We start from the raw sequence: 26,055 nt of genomic DNA on the forward strand, positions 1-26,055 counted from the left end.
TTGTTGTTGATATTATTTGTGTACTTCACCGTTAAACTAATCTTCAAGCCAAAGGTATGGTGTCGAATGCTTGGATGTATCCGTAATGATCGTTGTGACTTAAACCCTTGTATATCTTGTAACATACATTTATATATTGTGCATAACAACCTTTGAAAAGCCTTGTTTTAATATAATACTCTTAACTCTCTTCAGAATTATGTGTATCTATATACACATCTATCTATATCTATATATATATATATAAAGAATATATGTATAAGTATATGTTGGGTTAAAACAAAAGGAAAATAGGAGGAACACAACTGTTATATATGGTGTATCTTGGTGACTGTTCTGGAGGTCCTGCAGTTTTAATTTTTTAACTTACCGTAGTCCATGATTATCCAGCCTTAATGCAGGGCATCTATCATTCACAGAGCGTCTCAACTGGTAGATCCTCTCTGGATTCTGGCCCTTAACCTTCAATCACTGCCTTGCTCCCTCTAAAGTATGAACTTTTTTTTTCTACCTAAAAAAAAAACAAAAACAAAAAAACTATGAGCCCCAAGTTGAAGTATCCTGAGCCGCACGGACACTAATTCTGTTACCACGATTATCTAAAGAGATCCGTTCTGATGTGAAGTGTTGGAGTCATTTGTTACGAGTGAGCTGGGGTCTTCAGCTGTGCGGTGTGTGGAGTCCTGGGGTCAAAAAGCCTCAGTTTTTGTGCCTTCAAGTTTTCCGTAGCAATGTGTAGTTTCAGGCAACGAGTAAAACAACTGGTCTCACATGCATATAGGGAATTTATTTTAATCTCAGGGGTATACTTGGTGTTTTCCTGCTCTCAAAAACGTCATTTGCCTCTCTGGTAATTATTTCCAAAAAAACAAAACAAAAAAAATCTAACTACCGTATACAAATTTTATTTTGAATTTTATACAGCATCATGTATTATATTGTTTTTATTTATGCCTTTGTAGAACTTCAGCAGTATTGAAATTTGAATGTTGGTACGAAAAAATGAACAGTCAAACTATTTTAAACTGATAAGCTAAAGAAATCAAACCGTAAAACAAAAGACTGATCAGTTTTGTTTTAAGTTGTTTTAAGTTCCGTATGGAATTATGTTACTCAGCATTGTGTTTTGGGAGAAAAAAAAAAAACTCAGTTATTTTTCCAGATGCCTGTAGCAGAACCTTTTTTTCATACCCTGTGAACTGTTAAAGGGCCAAGACTGAAACGGACATGTGACCCATCAGCACGGCTGCCACTAACAGTTTTTAACTATTTGCCAATCAACAAGACAAGAAGTTTTACATGTAAGAAAACCAAAAAGAAGAAGAAGAAAAAAAAAACAGGATATGTTTGAATGTTATATGATTAGATAAAAACCACGTTGTCTTTGGGAGAACTTTGGAATGCTTTCTCCTTGAACATGCTCGTATGATGACACATGGTAGTGAATGTGTGAAACGTCCTTCTCATCTAATGTTTACTTGTTGAATGACTTGTCCAATGCAGGTGTGCAGAACATGCTTGACTGTTTTATACAGCTGATTCCTGCTTGAATGAGACTAAGTGGAAGACACACTTGGCTCTGATTTATTAAAGCAGTCGGGAATGCAATGTGTGTCTTTTTTCATTTGGTGCCCAAAGTTCTTGTGATTGAGTAATGGCCTTTTTACCCGACATCTGCAGCAGTGTCGTAGTAAACATGAATATTATTCTGAAACTGAGTGTGTGTTAAATGTTAATGAGGATTGAAACTTGAAACGGTGACTATAGAATATATATAACTGTTTTGTTTTCAGAAAGGAGTTATTTTGGAATCAACAGAAAGCTGCATAGGAATTATAATATGGATTTGTAACTTCATAACAGAAGGTGAATGGTATTCTCAGCTTCTGTATATCCTGGAATTGGATATAAATATAAAAAGCTTACCAGCATTCTTTACATTGTTCCACTATTGATTTAAACTAAAATTAGTTACCTTGTTTATACAAAACATTGAAAAGTTATTGGGTTACTGCTATAATGCTGATCACATATTATACAGTTTAAAAGCAAAGGAGATATACACGTTAACATGTTTACACAATATTTAATCCAAATGTACTCCAACGTTAAAACTAATATTAATGCATTGTGAAGACTGTAGGTAAATTGTTGAACTGACACTAGGGGGCGCTGACAGCTATTATTGCTGATGGCAATAATCTCAAAATGGTCAAATCAGAACAAGAAGCATTGCATCAGTCCTTGAGTTTATTTTAACACTGAAATACCTGACATGAAATAATAGTCCTGTTTTTTTTTTTCACATTCGATACATCAGGTTTTTATCATAGACTATAAAAATATTGTTTTTTATGAATCATGTAGTATGAATATATGATATAGGAAAATATGGAGTTCATATTCGAGGAGGAAAAAACACGTGTTTCGCTCTGGCCCAAACTTGAGCAAAAATATCCATTTTGGGGCTGTTGTTGCTAATAATTACAGTGTATATGGCCAAAAGGTAAGATAAGATTCTGATTTTATAACGGTATAGCAACTAAAATGGATATAGCCTACCAGTTGTCACTCTGTCTCCCAACATGTATTCTGGGTAAGATACTTAAATGCATAGCGTTGTAATTTTTATTGTGGGGGCAAAACATAATGCAATGCAACACAATGATAATTACTAATTATCGACGATAACTAACAATATAACATTCTTACGTTTACTTTTTATTAAAATCTGTAAAAATGTCACAGAGCTGTGTAGCATGACCTGCATTTTTTTTTTTTAATTATAGGCTAACGTTACTTGACAGAAGGATTTATTTTGGATCATGTTGAAATTTAGAGGCCTTTAAATAATTTAGAGAAGTTTGCGTATCAAATATGTAAGTTTAATAGGGTGTGGCACGGCCGGATGTATGCAGGCATTCAAGGCACGTGCCTGTGCTCGCCATGGTGCTCGCACGTCCATGGGGGCCCAATTACAATAAGAAGAAATAATATTGTTTTATTATTAGAAGGCTATTATTTCACTCTGATGCTAAAACTCTGTATGACAATACATTTAACCACTGAAAAGTATTGAAAAGAGCTGTGTGACTACCGCATAAGTCCCACCTCTATCGTGACTGAAGTGCCGCATGCTGTTTGTTTGGACCATCTCTGCTTGTTTGCGAGGGTAAACTGGTTCTGATTAATTACAGCGTTTTCTTTACTCAAAAACACTATATTTAAAGGAGAACTCCGGGCAATTTTTAAGTTAATCTTGATCATATACCTTTGTGAGTACTGTCTATAGAAAAAACCCCGAACCGGATTGGTGCTTGCAACACGGAGCTGCTATACCGCTAATGCCCAGAGCTCCCACTCAGCTAAAACAGCAGTTATGGGGCATATTCATAAAGAGTGTTTTTGTGCCTCTTAACAGACACAAAATGCAATTAAAATGTCTGTCCAACATGAACAGGGTCCTTACATGAAAACAAGATGCGTTTAGCAACTTAGCCATTGTTTAAATTTACCTTAATAGTGTTTTAGACCGCTATTTGTAGTCTCGCGCTGAAGTCCCGTTGTAGCCGGAAAAGGTAAATAGAAGTGTGCAAAGATATGCTCTGTGGGTCTGTTGTAATATTTTACATTGTACCTGTTTTGTCTGTATTTGCTTCGTTAATAATAATAAAAAAAATAAAAATAAAAATAGAAGTGTGCAGGTGGGAGGAGCGTTATGTGTGTGGTCAATATAACCAATTACCGTCCATAGACCATTACCAAGAGGAAATAATGACTCACTGGACTATTCTTACCATTTTATTTGTAACAAATAAAACTTTTCCAGTACAATTGTATTCTCACACAGCTGTCCTTACAACATAAAGTAGGAAAATTAAAAAAGAAAACGTCCTCTGAAATATTTACATTTACTACAAAATCAGAGGTAAAAGATTTCCCTTTTGTGTTTCACATTACTTGATGGGTGAAATTGTAAAACCACTCACAACATTTGACAATATGAAATTTGTGATACAATGCATATTTGGTCAGATTACATGATATAGATTGTGCTAGTTTATTTTTCACATGAAACAATGTCATGATTCATCAAAATCAGATGGTGCCTTTGTATTGTACAAATGGGGACTGTCATGCACTGGAAAATAGATGAATTTATTTCTTTTTTGACATTAGCAGATAATGTCCCATTACACAAATGCTAATTTATATCCTCTTGAAAAAATAAGCATAGCTAGTTTCAACGAAAGTTGAAATTTGAAAAACCCTGAAACTTGGTTGTGATATTAATATGTTGTAAGGTGTAACAATATGGAGAAGGTAGATTTGCGAGATAGATTTTTTAAATACAAAACTAACTCAACTCTGGTTTTAAAAAAAAGTACTCAAAGACAAAGATGTTGCAAATAAAGAACAATTTCCTTACACTGAAAGTAAAATGAGCTGAAGTTCGCAGTGACCAGACTTCCTTGGGAATTACTGAATGATGACTATTAGAAAGAAAATCACTCATTTTATACCACCCTGTCATCTTAAGTATTCAACAATAACATTATGCGCATATTGTCTTAAGCTTTGTAACCAAAACTTATTTTTCTCTTAACATGCACACACTGTGAGCAACACTGTGAAATTAATCTCATTCAATACAAATAACATTCTGTGTTGAAGAAATAGTAAGGGTTAGTGCATAGAACAAGAGTGCAGTCATTTCCAAAACCATAACCAGACTGTCCTGGGCCATGATACTCATTTAGACACGTCAGGGTCATTTTTGTATGTGTTGTAATAAAAGTTGTAGGTCTAATTTGTCATGCATTGATGTTTTATGAATCAAATTTTAGACATCGAACTTGCAGTGAACAGTTTTCAATTTAATTTAGTTTGAAACGACTTGCTCTGGCTTTTGAAATCTCCCTTTCGAATGCGTCCTCACCAGCATGAAAAAGTCATATCGTATTTGTGTTGATGTTGACACACCAACATCATTAATGCTTTCAAACATATGTGAAGATGATGACACCTCACAACGCTGATAAACAAGAAAGCAGACATTAGCCGTTAGAAATGAAAGTTTCCTGCAGCGGTACAGACTGAAACTGCGAAAAACTTTACTGAATTATAATTTCAAATACAAATCATTTATAATGTAATAGCTATTATTATATATGTAATGGAATATGCAGTTCTCTTGGCCCAATATAGATGCAATAAACGTGTGCCCTCTCAAAAATGGACACATATTGGCTTTCAATAATATAATTGTCTAGTCTTCTTGGCAGTACTTCACTTGAATGAATAAACCGCACTGGTACTTAAAATTGGTCTGTGTGTGAAATATATTATATATTAAAATTCACTCAGGCGGATATAACTGTATTTAATTATGTTTTATTACGCATTATATATATATATATATATATATATTGTTTTATATGTGTGTTTTTTTAAAGATAAAAGCAGGTTCATATCCATAAATATTGAACATATAACCATTTTAAACATGTGACTATGATAAGGCACTACCAGTGTCAAATTATCCATTATGTTATTGTTTTGAACACATCAACTCATGTTTAGAGAGTTTAGCTTCAACATTTGAACTTCCAAACCCGATCGAAAGCATCTAAATAGTTGTTTTGGTAACAGTTTAGTGAAAAAAACCCCTTTACATTTTACTGCAATCAGTACTTTTCTTAACATATGTGCATTGACACGAACCTCACTCACATAGTATAAATATCACTCAATACATTGACAATTTATATATATATATATATATATATATATATATATATATTTATATATATATATATATATAGCTAATATGCATAATAACAAATTTGTTTTATACTTTATATCATATAGGATTAATGAGACAATATAATTACAGTGAGAATATCTCTAATACTTGAGTGGTTTAAAACTTGAAGGTGCCGTCACGTTCAATATTGCACAGTTTTCGAGACAAATCTCCATTTTCAGCTTGTGTTATTTTTCCTTGTCTTAAATCTGTGATAGATATGTACGTATATCTATGTGTGTGTGCTACAGATAAACGAACAGGATACTGGCATAAGCACCAATACTTAGGGTTTTTTTGAATTTCATTTTGTATGTATCACTTAAACAAGTGAGTTGGTGGATCCACTATACAACTGGTGACAAAAAACAGTGGAAACTCTAAACCCGGACTGCATCCCCTTACTGTTTTTTTTTTTTTTCTCGTTAAACAAATTATGACACATAAGAAGTACCATCAAATTGTTTGATTGTTGCCGTCTCCCACAATTTCATTGGTCTGTTGAATTGGTCCAGACGGCACATGGCTGGCTTCAGGAGATTTCATTGGATCTGTTGGCCTGTTGGCTGTAATGGCAAATCTGTACTCAACCCTAAATATGACTTGACAACTTTCAGCTATATGATTGTGTTGTGACAATTCTGTATCTCAGCTGCCCTCCCTGACTGGCTGTTAAATTGTGTGCTGTCTGGAGAAATCAAACAGACTCTGGAGCTGTGGGCAACACAAAGAGGCAGTCGGATTGATCAGACGCAGGTCTCGTGTGTGATGATGTGGCCCTTGGTCCAGGGGAAGGTTTTAGGTTGCATAGTGATCAAAACTGCCTAGGTATTCCAGCGCTGCTCGATAGCAGAACTGGTACTGCTCCTGTGGAGGGTAAGCACACGCACACACACACACACACACGCACACACACACCATTTGATTTGACTCAGAGCTGATCAGTATACTACTGAAATTGGTGTACACCTCAGTGTAAAAGTAAAATTGATAGTAATATAAACTTTTTGAGATACGAATAGACAATTATAAGAAATAGTCACAAGTAACAATGAGATATGAAGTCACAATGAGAAATAAAGTCAGAATTATAAGAAATAATGTTGTAATTATGAGATATAAAAATCAGCTACTAGAAAGTCACAGTTGAGGGATATAAAGTCATAATAATGAGTGATAAAAGTTACAATTGTAAGAAATAGTTAATTAAGTCACAATGAGAAATAAAGTCATAATTATAAAACCAATATTGTATTCATTAGACAGTCACAATTGTAAGAAATAGAATTATGAGCTATAAAGTCACAATAACACAAAATATCTCATAATTGGTTTTATTTCTTATAATTGCGTCTAATAATTACATGAATAACAATAGTCATAATTGCAAGAAATAAAGTAAATTGTGAGAAATAAAGTCACAATTGTAAGAACTAAAGTCAACTATTGAATAAATTAGGAGATTATGAGAAATAGCAGCAATTGTGAGATAAAAAGTCAAAATAATGAGAAATAAAGTAAATTGTAAGAAAGTTGTATTTATGATACAAAGTCAAAATTATGAGAAAAGTCATGTGTGAGATATAAAGTCACAATAGTAAGAAATAAAATAAATGATGGCATATAAAGTCACAATAATAAAAATATTGGCTTGAGCCAATGTTTCAAAATAGAGCAAATAGAGCTTTTAGGGAGAATCAACCAACAACTGCATGTTAAGCTACGATAGGAAAAAGTACTTTAACATCAACATAATTTTTCAGCAGTTTTAAAAGTGATTCACTCTTACTAGTCTAAAGAAATGATGAATCTACGAGTAGTTCCATGGAATTGTGGGTAAAAGACATCAGTACTAGGGGTGTCACGATTCTCCAAATCCTCGATTCGATTAAATTTTCGATTCTAAGGTCACAGTTCGATTTGATTCTTTTTTTTTTTTAAAGCACAGGTTGCTATGCCATTTTTAGACCAAATGTCAAATTTAAAACATTTATTAAGAACACAATGTAACAATAACTTATATCTTCAGTCAATTGGAAACTTAAGCAAAATAACCTGCGATAGTTTCTCCTGTAACCCCTTCTTCACAGAAGATGACATTCAAGTTCACAACAAACAAACAAACAAACAAACAGTTTAACCGTCGCGCAGAGCCACGTCTTTAAAATTCTAACACTTTATTCTCTGAGTGTACACTCACTCACACACACACACATACACCGGCGGCGCCATTCGGCGTCTGTCCGCGGCACCCAGCAACGGCTCAGGACCTTGTTCAAAATGAATCCTGCCGCGCCACAGTGCTCCATTTACATAGTTTTATGTTAAATTTATTTTAAATTAATACATTTTATATACATTTATTTGTCTCGTGACTTCACACTGTGCTGCAATATAGGCCTACATGTTTTACATTTACAGAAATCAGCTGGTTGAATGGAAATTGCTGATGTTATCGGATTTTCAGGATACATTCAGTTAACGGACGCTCTCTGAGATAAAGTGCTTCAGACTGCAGACTAAGCAACGTATTTAATTGTTGAGTAGCCTCATAACATAGACATGATCTTAATTCCATAATGTCCTTAAACATAATATTGCAGGTCATAAACTGAGAAAGTGCGCGCGTCCGGTGTGCGATACCTCGAGTTGTCATAGACGCGACGCGGCGCTTCTCGTCTGGTGTGTGCGATGCCTCAAGTTGCCATAGACGCGGCGCTTCTCGTCGGGTGTGCGGCCCCCAGAGGAGGTTGACTCGCAGCATTTCAACACGCGTGTTTTTTTCCGCTTGACAAGCCGACCGAACGTGACATGGGGGCGTGACAGCATCGACGATTCCATTTTTTAATTCGATGATCGAGATTGTGACTTAATTTCGATCGATTTCGATTTAAAATCGAAATCGTGACACCCTTAATCAGTACTGTATGATGTGGGTTCAGTACGCAAGCTTACCTCTGTCTGCACCATGGCTGGTCTCTGAGTACGCAACATTTTGACAGTCTGGAAGATGTCGACCACTCCCTCATAACGCATCCTCTCCAACACTATACTCAGAGTGATGAATACACCTGTCCTGCCAACGCCAGCACTGCACACACACATCCCAGGAAATGTGAGAATTCATTTTATTTCACAGCTCTTTGTAAGACTTGAGTCGGACTGGCATTTTGAATCATGACATTTTGCAGTTACATATTATTGTACAATGTTGACCTGAACTGTAAGCACATAATGAAGAAATTTGATTCTAATCTACAGTATGTAAAAAAATATATATATTCAGTAGGTAACCTTGCGAAAAGATTTTAAAAAATGTAAGTCAGACGAAATAACCCCTGAACACAGACTACTACACTGAACACATAATAGAAAAAAAAGAAATAAAAAACATCCAAAATTCCTCAGCACTTATTTTCCTCACCTGCAATGTACTGAGATCGGCCCATCCTGCCCAAACTGCTCTTTTGTTTTGTGCACTTGACCGATGAAATCAATGAAGCCTTCACCAGATTTTGGCACACCCTGCTCTGGCCAATCCGTGAACTGAAACTGCCGGACCGTTCTGGATTGACCGTCCTAGAAGAGAGACACACCAGTGAGAGACAGACAGCGGCAGCATTTCAACCTCAATTTCTGTGTGGAGAGGTTATATAAAACATGGAATCATATTACATTTTCAAGACATTTTTAACCGATAAATAATTTGCCAGCTGACTTTTAAGCATTATATATTGTAGTAATGTTAGTTAATGTTCCAAATGAAAGTTTCATAAAGTGTAATCGAGAAAACCTAGCTTTTCTATGCTGGGAGCCTCTGGTCTGTAAAAGTTGGAAATCCCAATGCTAATGATTTATGCAGACCAATCAATCTGACTGAACCATGGAAAACATTTCAATAATACATATACGGTACATACATACACCCCACCCTAAATGTTTCCATTAATCCGTGTTTCCACTGTTATATGGTAGGGGCCGGGGGCACTGTTACAGATTTTCCGAAATAGTATTGCATCTCAGGATCCAAAAACAAGTTAAGAAGATCTGTGTAAACCAGGGCGGTGTCTGAAATCGCCCCAAGTACTCTTAAATACAGCCATTTGTAGTGGTGTCCGAAACCATAGTGGACATTAACGAGTACATTCATTCAATCCCATAATGCACCACAATAACGAGTGTACAACCAATGTACAGTCAACGCAAGAGAATACCCACAATGCACTGTGAGAGCCAAATGCCGAATTAATTCCCGTGTCTGACCAGAAGATGGCGCCCGAATCATCCATCCATTCATTTTCCAAACCGCTGGTCCAATGTGGCTACAGCGTAATATCATACAGGTATAAATTCCTTTTCAATTAATTATTAAATTGTTTAATTAAGGTTTATACATATCTTTTCATCGTACTACTGGAGCTGCCAGTTTGCTAAGTTTCAAATAATTATTAAACAGCAAGCACAAACTACGCAAAAGCTGCAGCCCTTCCGGCACACTCGGAGTCCGAATTCACTCACTCGTTTTCATTCACTCCATCAAGTGGATTATATTAGTGGACTACTGTAGGGAATATGATCATCAAATATTCAACAGCATATAAAATCAAAACTGCCAAAAGTTACAGAGAAAAATGTCGATCCCACAAAGAGGATAAGACTGTGAATCTTTGGGGGTGTTGATGGTCTCGGTCTACTCTATCTATGTTTAGATCATCATTCTGAATCTGATCTGGGCGAAGTCTTTGACAAAAACAAGATTTTTTTCAGCTTTTTGTTTTGTTCTTTGTTGTCTTGATAAAAAAAAAAAGAATAAATGAATAAAATGGGCTTTTTTGTTTAAAAGCAGAGGCTCAGTTCTTTTTTTTGATATATTAAATTTTTACATATTCATACAATAAAATATTCTGGAGGCCATGAAATTGTGTGAATATGATCAAAAATGCTGGCGCTAACTGACAACTTTTTTAGTAAACGCTGATGGGGAAAGAGATTATTGAGAATATTTGAATGGCCAGGTATTACATCACAGTTTGACCTACCCTTGCGTCTGTGACTTTAAACTCTCGGAGTATATACTGAGGCATGTTGTACTCCGCCATGGGATCCACCACAAAGTACTGATACCGTGCTGACCTATCAGATGGCCAATACTGATGACATTTCTCCTGCATAAGAAAGAGGTTCACACATTAGCTTCTATCACCGTAACCTAAAACTAAATCTGTTAAAAACATTTTTGTCAATTGAAATTCTAAACAAAATATAAATAACTGGAATTAGTTTAAGTTGAAGCACAAAAATTACTAAATGGATCTAAATAAAAAGTACTGAAATCTGAAAAATTAACTAAACCTAAATAGTCATATTTAAAAAGAACAAAAACTAATAAAAATGACAAAAGCACAACACCAAAACTAAAACCTATCCAAATAAATGCTAATAATTCAATATATATGAACACCACACCACAAATATAACAATAAATGCACAGAGAAACGATATCGTTGGAATCACTTTCAAAACGATTTTTTCCAGCTGATGAATGATAAAAATATTGACAGCCAATCAGAATCCATCATGCTTTAAAGAGCTCGAACATTTAAAGGGGCAGACGACAAAACAGAACGATATCGTCCGCTGGTTTAGACACTAATATAGTTATCATTATAGTTATCATTCTTGATGTGAACGACAGCCTCTAAACACTATTGACGTGTGTGTATGTGTGAACTGACCCTTCCCATTTCTCTGAGTTTAGTAAGCATAACTACTATAGTAGAATTGTGTTCCCAAAGCATCCGCCAGTAATCTTCAACAGTCTCTGCCAGCGGCCCCTGAGTCCCAATATACGCCCTCTGTTGCCTAGAGAGTAATGAGAAAGAAATGAAAGAATTCCACCAGCAAATATTGATGTGTCAGTGGTTTGTTTTGTAGTTGTGTTGTTTTATTTTTTTCTAGTAAATATAAAGAGATCACAAATGTACCTGTAGCCATCTATAAAACTGCCATTGACATAGTCTGAGCCCTCCACTCCTCTGATTGGCTGCAGACACACACGTGTGCTTTCATATGGCATGATATTGACCAGTCGGTTTTTGAACTTATTGCACGGAAGGCTGGCACTGACGAATCTGGAGTTGTGAGCTTTGGCATTAGCTAACCGCTGAAAGGGAGATACAGAAAAAAGAAATGAGCAAACAATTTTTTTCATTTTATGAACAATAAAAATCAATGCACAACTACCAGCAACAATAAATAATATAGTATTTTATATTGCTTAGATTAGAAGATAAATGGATCTAAAAACTTAAACTGTTGTGGATTGTTTCTTTTTAAAAAAAATTTTTTTTTTCAGTTGTTTTTGATGAACTCACTTTAAACTCCTGCTCCATTCCGCTGATGTGCTCTGGCGGCTCCGTCTGCGACAGTCTCTGGATGTAGGCGTAAAGGTTTCGCGCCGGAACCTCTGTGTTGCCGCAGGAAACGGCCTCCAGCAGCGCATCATAAATAAAGATGTACTGCTCCTCTGTCTGCACCATGTAGTTTCGCTGAGATCGCATCAGAGTCACATGACCATAAACATCTATCGCCTTCTCCTGCTTCACACGTTCCAACATGGCATCAATCACAATGAAGCAGCCCGTTCGGCCCACACCAGCACTGAGAGAGAGAGAGAGAGAGAGAGAGAGAGAGAGAGAGAGAGAGAGAGAGAGAGAGAGAGAGAGAGAGAGAGAGAGAGAGAGAGAGAGACTCCTTCTGTCACAAGCACTCACAGTAGCACATCTCTCGCTTAATAGTTTCATATCATAAAAACATTCTTATTAGACAAGGTGAGCCTGAGAAAACTTTTTAAATTATATTTTTTCAATAAATATATATACATTTTAAAATCATTATTTAAATATTATTATTTTTCTCCTTGCTTTCTTCTTTTCTCATGTATTTTCCCCCTCTGTTGTTGCCTGCTTTGTTCATTCAGTTTTGTTTATGTTGTTAGTGGTTTAAATGTTAATAAAAAAGATGCAATAAGAATAATTATTTTATTTATGTTTATTTACATTTCCATAACGACCAACGCAATCTACCAAGAGCAACGCAAATTAGCGTCTGGTTTAAGACATGCTTTTTTGGGGGGGTAAATAATGGAGCAAAAATACCAGTAAATTGACTAGCGCAAACCTTAGTAAATCATCTGGAGTGATTCATGTAAATACTCTCCTCCCATTAATTTTGGGTCTGAAAGAGAAACTCAAAAAAATGCATATGCAATAAGGTCAGCTGCAAAAATAACCCTTTTCAGCGCTAATTTTTAACTGCTTGTCTTTAGTAAATCCTAACAGTGGTTTTTAACGCCAAAAGAGGGTTTGAGCTGGCGCAAGCTGTTAGTAAATCTAGTACTCTGGTATTCTGACATGTAATTTTATGTAATCTACATTTTTCCTGTCAGTTCATTTGTAAAAACCTTAGCGATGTATATAGTAATGTTGCTTTGTTGTGTTAAAGCAAAAAAAAAAAAAAAAAAAAAAAAAAAAAACTACTACTTTACATTTTGTAAATAGTCAATAAAATTTAGGCCAATGATTTAAATAAAAGACGTACCAATAGTTTCCTCAGAATCGTACCTTGCATGTCTGACTGGATATAATGTTTGTTTAATTCTGTACCAGTTACCTGCAGTGGACCGCGATGGGTCCGGCGTCTGGGGGGTTGCAGGCTTTTACCCGTCTGAGGAAGGCCAGGAAGGGAGTGGGATGTTCAGGAACCCCCTGATCTGGCCATGCTGTAAACTGGAACTGACGAACCTCCCTTTTCTCACCACACCCACTCTGCACATAGAAACAACACAATTCAGTACAGTACCATATACTTCTAAAATAGAATAATGTCCATTTCTAAACGCATAAAGCATAATATCCAACATAATCTCATCCAAACTACTCGTCCAATCAGCAGCATGCACCAACAAAATGAGTCTAATCTTATTCAACATACTTCCCATCTAGCGTGTATGGTCTTAACAGTGACAAACTAAAAAAAAACTTATTATAATTGATAAATAATTGATAATTATTTAATTATTAAAACTGTTGAATAACAAATAATTGAAACTGTTGACAAATACAATAGCATAAATGAAAGCTGCAAATAGCAAAACAGCAACACCGTAATCTGCATAATTTATTCAAGCATTGCTGTGAATTTGAATACTGTTTTATCACATGTTTTATCCCCAGATTCCATAGCTTGCTCCAAAATTCCTGAGCTTAGCAGAAAAATAAGCTAGTGTTTGGTGAACTCGCTGTTTAATTTTTAAAGTACTTTTGCAAGACTTTATCAAGAACAATATGGAGAAGAAAATCAGACATTGCCGAAAAGATGATGATGTCAGAGAGCATTTCATCAGCAAAATGTTAATTTTCGATATATATTTTGAGGTGTTGTGTTTCTATACAATATATAGGTTTTGTTTCAATTATTTATTTATTATTTCATATGTATTTTTTCCTCACTCGCAGTGGCTGTACCTGAATGAATTGACTAATGTATCCCCTTTCGAACAGTTTCATAGTTTCGTTTTTTACGATCATTTTTGTTGCATTTGAATACATAGTAATGTCACAACTACATAGTTATGCGGTGTGACAAATAGTTTAAAAAGTATAAAAAAGTTCATTTAAATTTAATTGAAAGTTGATTAAAAATGCATACAAAAAGTTACAGTATAAACACCTTCTTTCAAACATTCCAAGGTAAAAACAAAAAAGTTATGTGATTTCATAACTCGTCTAGGGTTCCACAAACCTACAGGTCGACCCTGCCATAAGGTTACATTTATGAGAGCAATGAAGTGTTGGTATACAGTGTTTATGCGCTGATCGCTGCTGTTTCGTTACCTTAAACAGGGCAAAAGTCCTGACGCAGTAGGTCGCAAGCTCCACCGTGTCCAGTAAAGAGACTTGCATGAGTCCGTATGTCTCTGTGCCTCTGCTGGGCCAGTACTGATCACACTTATTCTGCACACAGTTCAGCAGACACTTAGTTAACCTCACACAGCTTGAATATGTCTCAATGTTAAAGGAAACATCAGAGGAGAGCTGAAGAACCAGCTGAGATAAACTGACAGTCAGCTGCTCTTCAGCCTGGCTGCTTTCCATCAATAACAGTACTCACTACGGCTATGTGTCAGTCTGCTCACTAGTTCAATAGTAGGTATACTACCCAGGGAGTGGGTTGCCTCATTATTAAAATCATTCCAGTGCATTGAACAGTTCACTCCCTAGAAATGAACAGAATGCTTTTTTAACTCATCTCATTTTTATTAATTCCCATCAAAGGGAACTAGGGAATGGACTGAGACACACCCTTTTGAGAGTACATTTTGGCATGCAGTGATAGTGTGATAATAATCAGCCAAAAATAGCAAGTTACACTTTGTGACTTGTGGCAAAATGTGTCTCTGAAGTCAGTGGGAAAGGAAGCGAGAAGAGACAGATCAGAAGAAGAGAGAGTAGGTGTAAATAAAGGATGAGGCAGAGATAAAAAGGAGTAAGAGGTGAGACACGACATATCAACCATTCAAGTGAAAAGTGAGAGTGGTCTAATTAGCCAAGTGAGACGTCTTGCCTTTGAGAAGAAATACGAAGGCATCTGGAGAGTAACAGACAAACATCATAAGACTTACTCTGCTCCGTAACACCACACAACAGACTCACTGAGAAATACGCAAAATATCAATGCTGTGTTTGATTAAAACAAGGCTAGTAAGGTTAGTGTGTGTGTGTGTGTGTGTGTGTGTGTGTGTGTGTGTGTGTGTGTGTGTGTGTGTGTGTGTGTGTGTGTGTGTGCTCTTGTTTATGTGATGTATGAAGACACAAATTTGTATAATGACATGTGTATTACACTGGTATTACAACTTAAACGTGGTTCATGAGTCCTCATAATTCATTAAATAAAAATTCATTTTATTAAAAATGTAAAAATGCAGAATGCTTCCTGTGATGGGTAGGTTTAGGGATAGGGTCAGTGTAAGGGGTTAGAATATACAGTTTGTACAGTATAAAAACCATTACGCCTATGGAGAGTCCTCACAAGTGTAGCAAAACAAACTTTTGTGTGTGTGTGTGTGTGTGTGTGTGTGAGTTTGATTAAGTGTTTAGTGTCTCAGTAGTCTGTTCCAAAATCTAGTCAGCTGCCAAGTGCCTTTTAGGCATCCTGATGTAAAGACTCAGATTTTAGTCAAAAAAATTTTCTTAGTTAAGTTTAATGTTTTGGTGGGCTGCATAAATGGCCATAGCTTCTGAAAATCGGTTACATTCCTGATAAAAATGTGATTTTGACAAGCATTCAGCTTTCTTGCTGTTAAAACTTTACGTTCTGCAGGTAGTGTTTGCAAATACACTACCGGTAGTTTTGGGTTGGAAAGATTTATTTAAAAAAGAAATCAATACTTTTATTTAATTAGGAAGAATGCATTAAATTGATCAAAAGTGACAGTAAAGATGTTATTTTTAATGTTTTATATTTCAAATAAATGTAAAAATATTAAGCAGCACAACTGTTGATAATAATAAATCATAATAAACAATAATAATAATAACAATAAATGTTTCACGAGTACCAAATCAGCATATTATAATGATTTCTGTAATAAAGACGGGAATAATGATGCTGAAAATCCAGCTTTGCCATCACAAGAATATATTGCATTTCAAAAAATATTAAATTAGAAAATAGTTATTTGTAATTGTAATAATAACAGCTGGGTAAAATCATAGTGACCCCAAACAATTTGAATGATAGTGTACATTGTTCTGTAAGATATAAGATGCACTCATAGACAGTATATAAACGGGATGCACTACTGCAGTGTAATCATTGTGAATAGAGCTTAATACAGCGTTGCAGAGATCCTTCACAGAATCCATTGCAACAAGGTCAGTGAAACAATCAAAAAGGTGAAGGTGAGAAGTGTCATAGTGTCAAGTGACATAATCTTTATTTGATTAAATATAGAAAATTATTGATAAATGTGTGTGCAGGGTATTTTTGTGCTTATTAGACTATGTTGTTGTTAGCTTAGCAACATGCTAACAAGAGGAGTGTGCTTTGAGGAGCTGCTGCTAATGTTTTTAAAATTATTCAAATCACAAGGTAAGTGTGCTTTTTTTTTGTCAAGACTCTACCTATTTAGGTAGTAGACAGCTAGGATTTATACTAGGTTTTGGAACAGAGCTTGTGTGACTCCACACATGGTGTGGTTTGTGTATGTATAATTAAATCTCACCCTGGATTTCTCCTCAAGTTTGGTGATCATGATGATATTTGCTGTGTGTTGTTCCCACACCATTCTCCAGAAATCACTAAACGTGTCTGGCATGGGGCCCTGGGTGGCGATGTAAGCGCCCTGTCGGCGGTACCCGTCTATGAAGTTGGCATTGATGTAGTCACCGCCAGGAACACCTGCATAACAAGATGGAATGGGAAAAAACTAAATCACATTCAATCTAACAAGAGGAAAAAAATCTAAAATGCCTTTCATAAATTTTAAAGGGTGTAAATGAGATATATAATTAAATTCCATTAGTGGTGTGTCAGATCTAATATTTTACAATTAATTAGCAGCACAAATCAAGCTCAGAAGTCCACAGTATATGGGATATTAACTGGAAAATGACAACAGGATTTAAAAAAAAATCTATCAATGTGTCAGAGACAATTAGATCATGGACAAAGTCATATGCATTAGTGTTATTTTACTATTATTTATGTACAATCATAGTATTTAATAATATTTTAAATTAGCTTTAATTTGAATATTTTCAGTTATGCTTTTTTGTTTAAAGTTTATTAAGTTTATGTGCTTTTTTAGTTTTTTATATTTCTATTTAGTTGTCATTCTTTTTTATTTAAATTTTAGTAATTCTAGTACTTGAATATATTTATTTCAGTAAGTTGCAAAAGTTAGCAAATCGCAAAATCTGCCATTTCTAATTAAATTATCTTCTCCAATATTTATATTTTATTTGACTTCAGCTTCATTTAGTTTACTGAAAATGGCTAACACTGGTACAGTATGTGTACATTTAGAGATAACAAACAGCAATGGTGCTAGATGCCATGTGAACAGGTAATAGCTTTAAGTTGATTTCCCATGTTAATACTCCTGTACGATTAGAACGTGTTATTTCTAATGAATACACACAGAAACAGCAATATTGAGCACACACGCTCTCACCATCATTGTTGGAGAGTGATACTCTGGTGTGGTCGTAGGCGATGACGTTGGCATATCTGTTCTTTGACTTGTTAATCTCAAGGTTAGACTGTTCCCATGAGAACTGTTGCCCTGGATCAATAGACTACAAGAGAAAAGCACGCCATGAATTACACATCACGCTGGACATGCCCCATACTGTACTTCACACGTTACAAACATCACATGGGCTATGCAATGAAGTTAGTGCTCACACACGAAAAAAGTACATTAAAAAAAACATGCAGAAATGTGGTGCTAATGTACATAATTTATTGGCCAATATCATTTTAATGTACATCTGCGGGGTGTGAATGTATGGGCGTGTGTGTGTGTGTGTAAGATCTGACCTCATACTCTTGAGAGAACCTCAGATTGTCATTGGCTTTCATCCTCTCTATTTGAGCTGGCAGTTCTGAGACAGATACTGGAGGGTGACTGGTCATGCCTGTCAATCACATCACACAAACACAAAGATCAGTTCACACTCTGAGAACACGACATGCTACTGGATTAAGTGCTCTGAGCAGTGTGAGAGAATGTTAGTGATATCATCTATATTTTAACACTTGGGTTCTTGAGTGTGTGTGAGTGTTTTGAGGATAGAAATTGCTAAAGGAATGTAAAAGGATTTGTGTCGTAGACTAGTTGTTTGTACCCAGAGATTAATTTTATAATGTAACGACACTGATGGTTTAGACCAAATTTAAATGGAGTGGACAGGTTGGGCTGATTGTACTTTTAGGGGGACATTTATAAATATTTCCTGTTTTAATACATTTATGTGCAATGAACAGCTATAAAACAAGTAATTCCACATAAAATATAGACCAAAACTAAGTAAAAAAAAAACAAACAAAAAAATAACAATAATATTTCAAAGCTCACTAATTTGTCATGTTGTTTTTAATGACAAATGCTGTAAAGTAATAGGTGAAGTAATATAATTGTTTAGATTATTTACTTTTTACCTACTCAGTGGGAAAGAATACACACAAATGTTTTATTTAGTGAAGTAAACAGCCTCACAGAAAACTTGATTTATATTATTTCATGATATACAACTTTTTTTGGTGGCTGTGGGCAGAGCCTCATATTCACATCCCGCTATAAAATCTCTAAAAATAAAGTCTGAACATTACTGAATGATGTGTGGTGGAGGGTATAGATTACAACAGTCAGAAGTATTAAGCAAGATGGAATTAGCATTGAAATTGCTGAATCAGATCAAATTAAACTTTAAAGCAAAAAAATCAATATTGCTGCATTTAGAATATAATTGAGAAGAGTTAATTTAATGTTTGCAATAGTTTTCTGTTTAGCAAAGAACATTGATTCAACACCAAACTTATGATTACTGTAATATTTATTATAGATAGCTTTATTTAAAAATGTCTCTGGCATGTCCTCCTGTAGATGTGTGTGTGTGTGTGTGTGTGTGTGTGTGTGTGTGTGTGTGTGTTTTATCATTGACTAAATGTCCATAACAAACAATAAACAATGTCTTGAAAATGAAAATCTAAAAACGTAAAAAGGTTTATGTGAGGGTTAGAGGAAGGGTTAGGGGATAGAAAATATCATTAGCTAAAATTAAAAAAGGAAAGCTCAACCATATGGAAAGTGTGTGTTTGCTGGTGTGTGTAAGGTGTTGTGAAGTCAGTCAGAGCAGAGAGAAAAGCTTCACACGCTGCAGCGGGTGTTCACATACACCCCTGTTATGACTCAAATGAGTTAAGAGGATGGAAAAAAGCCAAACCAGTTACTGCATATGTGCGAGCATATGGGGGTTAATCAGTCAATATAGACTATAAAACACATAACTAACTTGATAACCGTCGATAACCGATGAAAGATGCACGCAAACCTAGAAAAGAGACAACACCGTGTTGATACCGACAGTGTGTGAGCATTAAATAGGGACTGGGAAATTGATTCTTCAGCACTCTGTACCTGTGTGTGTGTGTTAGTGACATATCTTTTCATCAGTATATTACCAGCCGTTGGGAAGTTGATTCTACGCAGCTCCACTGGATCAGATGGATGCTGGGAACTCATGGCTTTACTGCTGCTGGGAAAGCTGCACTTCCTGCCTTCCAGCTCTGCCCGCTTCCTGTAACATCACACGCGTAGGAGCATTAAAGCAACACTCACTTAGTAGGAAATAGTTTATATTGCATTTCGAGCATAATTAGATTTACAGAGAAACATAATACACAGACCTGTCTGGTTTGCTGGTTTGTGCACATATAATGCAAGGGAAGACAAAAGAAATAGGGATAAATAAAATAAGCTTCTGCGTAAGTAAAATATAACACATCTAGCATTTTTTATTCCTTTGCTTATTATCCTTTTTTTTTTTAAATCATTCAAATTAATTAATCATTCATGCCAATTTGTGAATCGCTCAAGAGATTAATTGAAAAGGATTGATTGCTGGTTTCAAGTTTTACTCTACACAAAACAAAAGCAATATCTAGTAGGTAAAAATGTAGATTTTAGAACATTTTAGAGCAGAGCATAATTAAAACAATGCATGTTCACTATGATTTTTCCATTTTAAATTGGAAAATTCTTTGATATTCCCACAGTGGGAACTCCCATTGATGTAATTGAACCTACATTCACCTCTTCAAATTCTAAATCACTTTCCTTCTCAATTCTCCTTCAATCTCACCTTTTAAAGAGGAGAATGAGGATGACAATGCTGATGATGAAGATGACAGCCAGAACTGGCCCAACCACCCACAGAAGCCCCTCCTCCTCGTCTACGATCGGCTGCGGCTCAACATCGGAGAACAGCACGGCATCAGAGAATGGACTTGTGGAGTACACAGTCTGTCAAATCAAGAATTAAACAAGACACTTAGCATATTAGGATAAACATATATACAACATTTTTATGTAAAAAACAAAACAAAAAACAAATAAGGTATTGTGAATTCAGAGACAGCTGAAGGGTTGCAGGCACTGTACTCAAAATATAACATTGTTTTTTATAAATTATTACTTAAAAATTTAATTGTGAACCTCAAAAATCACCAACATGAGAGAAAAGAAGGACTTACGTTCTGGCCCAGTTCAAGAATAGCCAGCACGAAGCACACATACTCCTGTCCGTTCACAAGCGGTCGGTTCATGAATGCTCCATACACACGGCCGTCTCCTAGTTTAAACTCGGCTGGAAGATTCTGGAAATGAGAACTGATGTATGCTTTTGCCTCCGCCTGCCTCCGTAGACGCACAGAGCGACCGGTCCCATTAATCTCCCTCAGTAGCTGGAGAAACCAGAAAACAGGACAAGCACTTGACATGAGCCACGTTAACCACAACAGACGCTGCAACTGCCTTATGCTGAACCAACATGTTTAAAACTGTCAGCAAAGACAGTGAACGACTTGATCAAAACTGTAAAAAATATTTATACTGCGGGATCAGCATTTCATTACAAAAATGTGGTACCTCATCAATGTTCATCTCATCTGGATCACTCCATGAATTCTGGAAGTTTCCTCCTCTCTGCCTCTTCAGAGGGACAACCACAATGTAGAAACCCCTTCAATTAAAAACATGTTATTATATTATTATGGGTGAATCTCGTGAAGAAAAATCTTTTTATTTTCACACACAAAAAATTAAATGAAGGCAGTTAAATATTTTTGCATTGTGAAAATATGAATAAATATTCTGATTACTGTAATAAATAATGAAAATATATGTTTTAGTTTAAAATGAGCATAAACTGAATTCAGTACAATAGAAAAAACAAAGTATATATATATATATATACACAATTATTATTATTTTCAAATGCTGTTCTGAACTTTCTATTAATCAGAATTCTGAAAAAAGTGTTTAGAGTTTCCACAAAAATATTACGGAGCACAACTGTTTTTAACATGAATAAAAATAAGATTCAAAAAATATATTATTTTACAAACCAGATCCGTAGCCTACATTAGAATGATTTCTGAAGAATAACGTGACACTGAAGACTGGAGTAAGGGCTGGTGAAATTCAGCTTTGCCATCAAAGGAATAAAATATATTTCAAAATATTTCAAAATGTAATATATTTGATAATGTATAATATATTAAAACTGTTATTTTAAATTCTATTTACTGTATTTTTGATCAAATGCAGCTTTGAGCATAAGAGAGAAAATCATACTGACCCCAAACTTTTAAACCGTAGTGTATATTTTATATATAATAATATACATTATTCAGTTGAGTTTAAAATTGTAAGACCACACTGGAAATCTGGAATTCAATATCTTATTTAAAGCTGGAAATAAATAGTTTAAAAAAATGTCAGAAATTTTATGAAAATTTGAATCATTCTTTGGTGTTTTGCTGACCTGACGTTAGCCTGTCCCTGGACAGCGGGCAGCTGTAGGGTAGCGATGCTCTGAGAGCTAGTCTTGTCCAGGAGCTGGGGTTTCTTGGTCATCAGGTTTGGAGCGGTCATGGCGTCTGCGCGGTGCTGCAGACCTCCAGTGCTATCAGCTTTACTGGTTAACAAGAAGGTGTATAGAGACTGGGGCTTCAGCTTGGTCACTAACTTCTGCCCGAGCCGCCCATCCACCTCCACACTTTCACCATCACCATATGAGATCTGAGGGAAAAAGAGAGAATGGAAACTAACCAGCAAAGACTATGAGCATGTTGTGACACACACACACTCTCGAGAAAGGCAGAGTGAGATTAAGAGTGACACCTCAGATACTTGCTAACATGCACACGCTCGCACGTTTATACCAACACTGTCATACACAATTCCACTTCAATATGTTGCATGAAGGGTAGCAATGGAGGAACAACACACACGCCCAACGTAAGCTTTATACTGAGCTAATAATAGTCTATCACATAACCCAGCCGTTATGGGCACCACAATATGACTTTAAATTATTTAAAATGAGAAAAAAAAAACAGCTTTAAAATAAGATAACAGCTAAAAAAAGCAAACTGACATCCTATTTCTTATTTTAATTAACCATTTTTATAAAAAAAGATCGGAGTTCCCATGATCTTGGAAAAACGGGATGTAGAATATGGTCATACAGCCAATAACCTAGTAATATGCATGCTAATAAGCAACTAGTTAACAGTGAGCATTGTACCCTAAACTAAAGTGTTACCGAAATGTCTATTCTGAATGTAAATTTTTCTAGTTAAGTCAAGCTCTAAATATTTTAGCATGTAGAAACTGCTATTTTGAGTAAAACATATATATATATATATAAAAAAAAAAAAAAGTAATGTAAATGTGAAAAAACATTAAGTTCTTGAAACTTCTAGAATTACCAAATTTAATCATTTTAATGTGGATTATTTATAATTATTTATTTATTTATTTATTTATACATACAGGTAAGTTGACTGAGAACGAGTTCTCATTTACAGCAAAGACCTGTGTAGGTCACACAGAAAAAAAGAGAAATACAGCCAGGAATACAATGTACAGTAAAACAAGCTAAATCAATTAAAAACAATTAAAAAGAAAAGCCAAAACAATCATAGGAAAAAAACAAAATAAAATCTTTTTTGTTATTGTGTTATGTTAATATATTGCCACTACTAGTTTGTGTTAATACAGACGTTTGACAATACAATAGGTCTGCACTCTAAAATGAATGTATTGACTTAAAACAGGAGATACAAAGACAAATGTTTTGGCTGTTCTGCCTTCGTCAGTCATTACAGAAGTTTGAAAACAAGCTCTATATGAGAGGCTTTTGAATATTGTCTTGGATAACGAAAGGCCACACACACTCGTCATGTAGACCCAAAAATTTTGTGCAAACATACACAGCAAAAAAACTGCAGTACTACTTACAATGAGAGATTGTGCTTTATTACTGGCGGTTCGTGGCTCCCAGGTCAGCAGCACAGAACTCTTCATTGCAGCTTTCACTCTGAAGTTCACGGCAAACACTATTAAAGAGAAATAAAACAAAAGATCAACACAACACACTTCAATACTTCAGCTCACCTGAGCAGAACCTCTGGCCTCCAGCATGAGCAGAACATCAAAGAATCTTTTCAACCGTTTCTACTAAAAACATTTACCACATCAGGTTGTTATCTACAAAGGGTGCACAAAGCCGAAAGGAGAAAAAAGAGCTAGTCACTCTTTTCTCATACGGTAGTGCTGATAAGAATTTGCCACTCTTTTCCAAGGGCTCACCTTTACCATAGTTGAGATTTATGTGATTATGGAGCCCTCCACGTATACCTAGACCCATTTTCAGAAAGATTCTCACCTTTTATCTGCGCTTCGTGAACGTCACCAAACAAGAGACTCAGACCAACAAAGACAGACAAAAATGACCAGACAAAAACAGAAAATATCCTTCCAGGGTAAAATTGTTGTGGTTTTGATTAGGGAGGGTTGCCTGACAGTAAATGTTTGTATGTGAGGATATACAAGTGTCATACCTTCCTGTGCTGGTTGTGTTTTGATGGATACGGGGAGACTATAGGCCCCAGGGCCGTGTTTGCTAAGCACGCACACTCTCGCCACATACTCAGTATTTGCCCGTAGGCCATTGAGAACCACTGTAGCCTCCGAAACGTCTGATTCCATGGCAATATCCGTGCCATTACTATAGGTGACAGCGAACCACACGCGGTAACCTTGGATCCGGTCATAGCTTCTTGGTCGCTCCCATCTCAGGATCACGGACGAGGAGTTGATGTTTTCAGCCGTTAAGTTAGCCAAAAGCGGCACGGGTTCCTGTATGCTCACATTTTGACCGTCTGTTGTCCCCGGGAATGTTACCATGTCATCTGTGGTTGTTTGCACCACGTTTGGTGTTAAAAATGTGACCTGAGCGCTTGAACCATAACCCCATATGGTACGGGCCGCGAGCCGGAACACATACAGCACCCCTGCACTCAAAGAGGAGACGGTGTAGGTGTGTTCCTTAACGTCTAGCTCCTCCACCATGAAGGAGTCTGAGGTCGGGTCAGCCTGGCCATATGAGAGCCTGTAGCCCAGCACAGGAGACAGACCAGCAGGGGGAGGCTGCCATTTTAGTAGGGCAGTGCCATCCTCTGATGGAGAGACTGTAAGAAGGGGCAAACCTGGCACTGTGGAGTAGAGAACAATACTTTAGATCAACACTAAATATGTGGCGCTGTAGTGAAGTCATGATGTGTTAGGTTGAGTGAAATACTTGACTTTCTGGTTATTACAATAGTTCACTCAAAAATGAAAAATCTTTATTTTCTTCACAGCTCCAATAAAAACTTTCTTGCACAATTCACAAAAGAAGGCCGTGCTCTTTTCAACTGAATTACAATGAACAGGGACCGAAGCTTTCATCCTTTAAAGGGGTCCTATTATGCTTTTCCACTTTAGTAAGTGTGCAATGTTCCTGTTTGTGCATAAAAAAGATCTGCAGAGGTTACAAAGATCAAAGTCCCTTCCAAAGGGAGATATTATATTTAACATAATCAACTTTTCATGAACTACAACGAACGGCTCGTTTAGACTACAACGCGATTTTTTTGGATCTTATGACTTCATAATGTTCCTCATTTAAATAATCTCCGCCCACTGAATACCCAAAAAAAGGGGACGAGGCCTGGTTGAGCTGCATTAGAGAAGACAGTGTTGTCGCTATGTCAAAGAGATGCTGTTTTGTCCACCCCGTTTCCAAAGGTCATTTGTTTGACCTTCCTAAGGCTTAACGTTTATCTGTGCGCTGCATATTTTATGGAGAACAGCTTGTGTAAGCTCTCGCTTTTGTAAGACGGTTCACTGCTCCTTAGGAAAATTAACCATGGTTTAGTAATCGATTAGTGTTTGAATTACCTTAGTTTTCCGACAAATATCACGATTAAATGGTGTATAACATCGTATAATGTAGAAAATTACAAAAAAACATAGCACTCTGAAACCTCCTGTAAAATCTGTGCTTGCAAAGTCTGTGCATGAAATTCATTCTGCATGATTCTCGTTTGTAAACATTGTCAGGGTCTGAATCAAA

The 26,055-nt window shown here is 35.9% G+C and overlaps 1 protein-coding gene across 2 annotated transcripts in view; it reads right to left on the reverse strand.

Annotated features, from left to right (window-relative positions):
• Positions 1 to 6,117: 6,117 nt before the first annotated feature.
• The window catches only part of ptprdb (protein tyrosine phosphatase receptor type Db), a 59,858-nt gene continuing 39,920 nt past the window's right edge, over positions 6,118 to 26,055 (reverse strand). The window contains exons 17-36 of one of the 2 annotated variants that reach the window (XM_079615144.1): positions 24,500 to 25,153; positions 23,898 to 23,995; positions 22,417 to 22,673; positions 21,519 to 21,612; positions 21,125 to 21,334; positions 20,734 to 20,894; positions 20,054 to 20,169; positions 18,410 to 18,507; positions 18,042 to 18,165; positions 17,091 to 17,266; positions 15,431 to 15,454; positions 14,701 to 14,820; positions 13,478 to 13,632; positions 12,181 to 12,466; positions 11,791 to 11,969; positions 11,542 to 11,668; positions 10,846 to 10,971; positions 9,231 to 9,385; positions 8,762 to 8,897; positions 6,118 to 6,673 (exon numbers count right to left, since the gene is read on the reverse strand). In XM_079615144.1, the coding sequence (XP_079471270.1) occupies positions 6,605 to 6,673; positions 8,762 to 8,897; positions 9,231 to 9,385; positions 10,846 to 10,971; positions 11,542 to 11,668; positions 11,791 to 11,969; positions 12,181 to 12,466; positions 13,478 to 13,632; positions 14,701 to 14,820; positions 15,431 to 15,454; positions 17,091 to 17,266; positions 18,042 to 18,165; positions 18,410 to 18,507; positions 20,054 to 20,169; positions 20,734 to 20,894; positions 21,125 to 21,334; positions 21,519 to 21,612; positions 22,417 to 22,673; positions 23,898 to 23,995; positions 24,500 to 25,153 (3,365 nt within the window). In that variant the 3' untranslated portion in view covers positions 6,118 to 6,604. The remainder of the gene's footprint in view (positions 6,674 to 8,761; positions 8,898 to 9,230; positions 9,386 to 10,845; positions 10,972 to 11,541; positions 11,669 to 11,790; positions 11,970 to 12,180; positions 12,467 to 13,477; positions 13,633 to 14,700; positions 14,821 to 15,430; positions 15,455 to 17,090; positions 17,267 to 18,041; positions 18,166 to 18,409; positions 18,508 to 20,053; positions 20,170 to 20,733; positions 20,895 to 21,124; positions 21,335 to 21,518; positions 21,613 to 22,416; positions 22,674 to 23,897; positions 23,996 to 24,499; positions 25,154 to 26,055) is intronic. The other variant, XM_079615143.1, reaches the window with a different exon arrangement.

Source organism: Phoxinus phoxinus, assembly GCF_949152265.1.
Source record: "Phoxinus phoxinus genome assembly, chromosome: 6".
Classification (NCBI taxonomy): domain Eukaryota; kingdom Metazoa; phylum Chordata; class Actinopteri; order Cypriniformes; family Leuciscidae; genus Phoxinus; species Phoxinus phoxinus.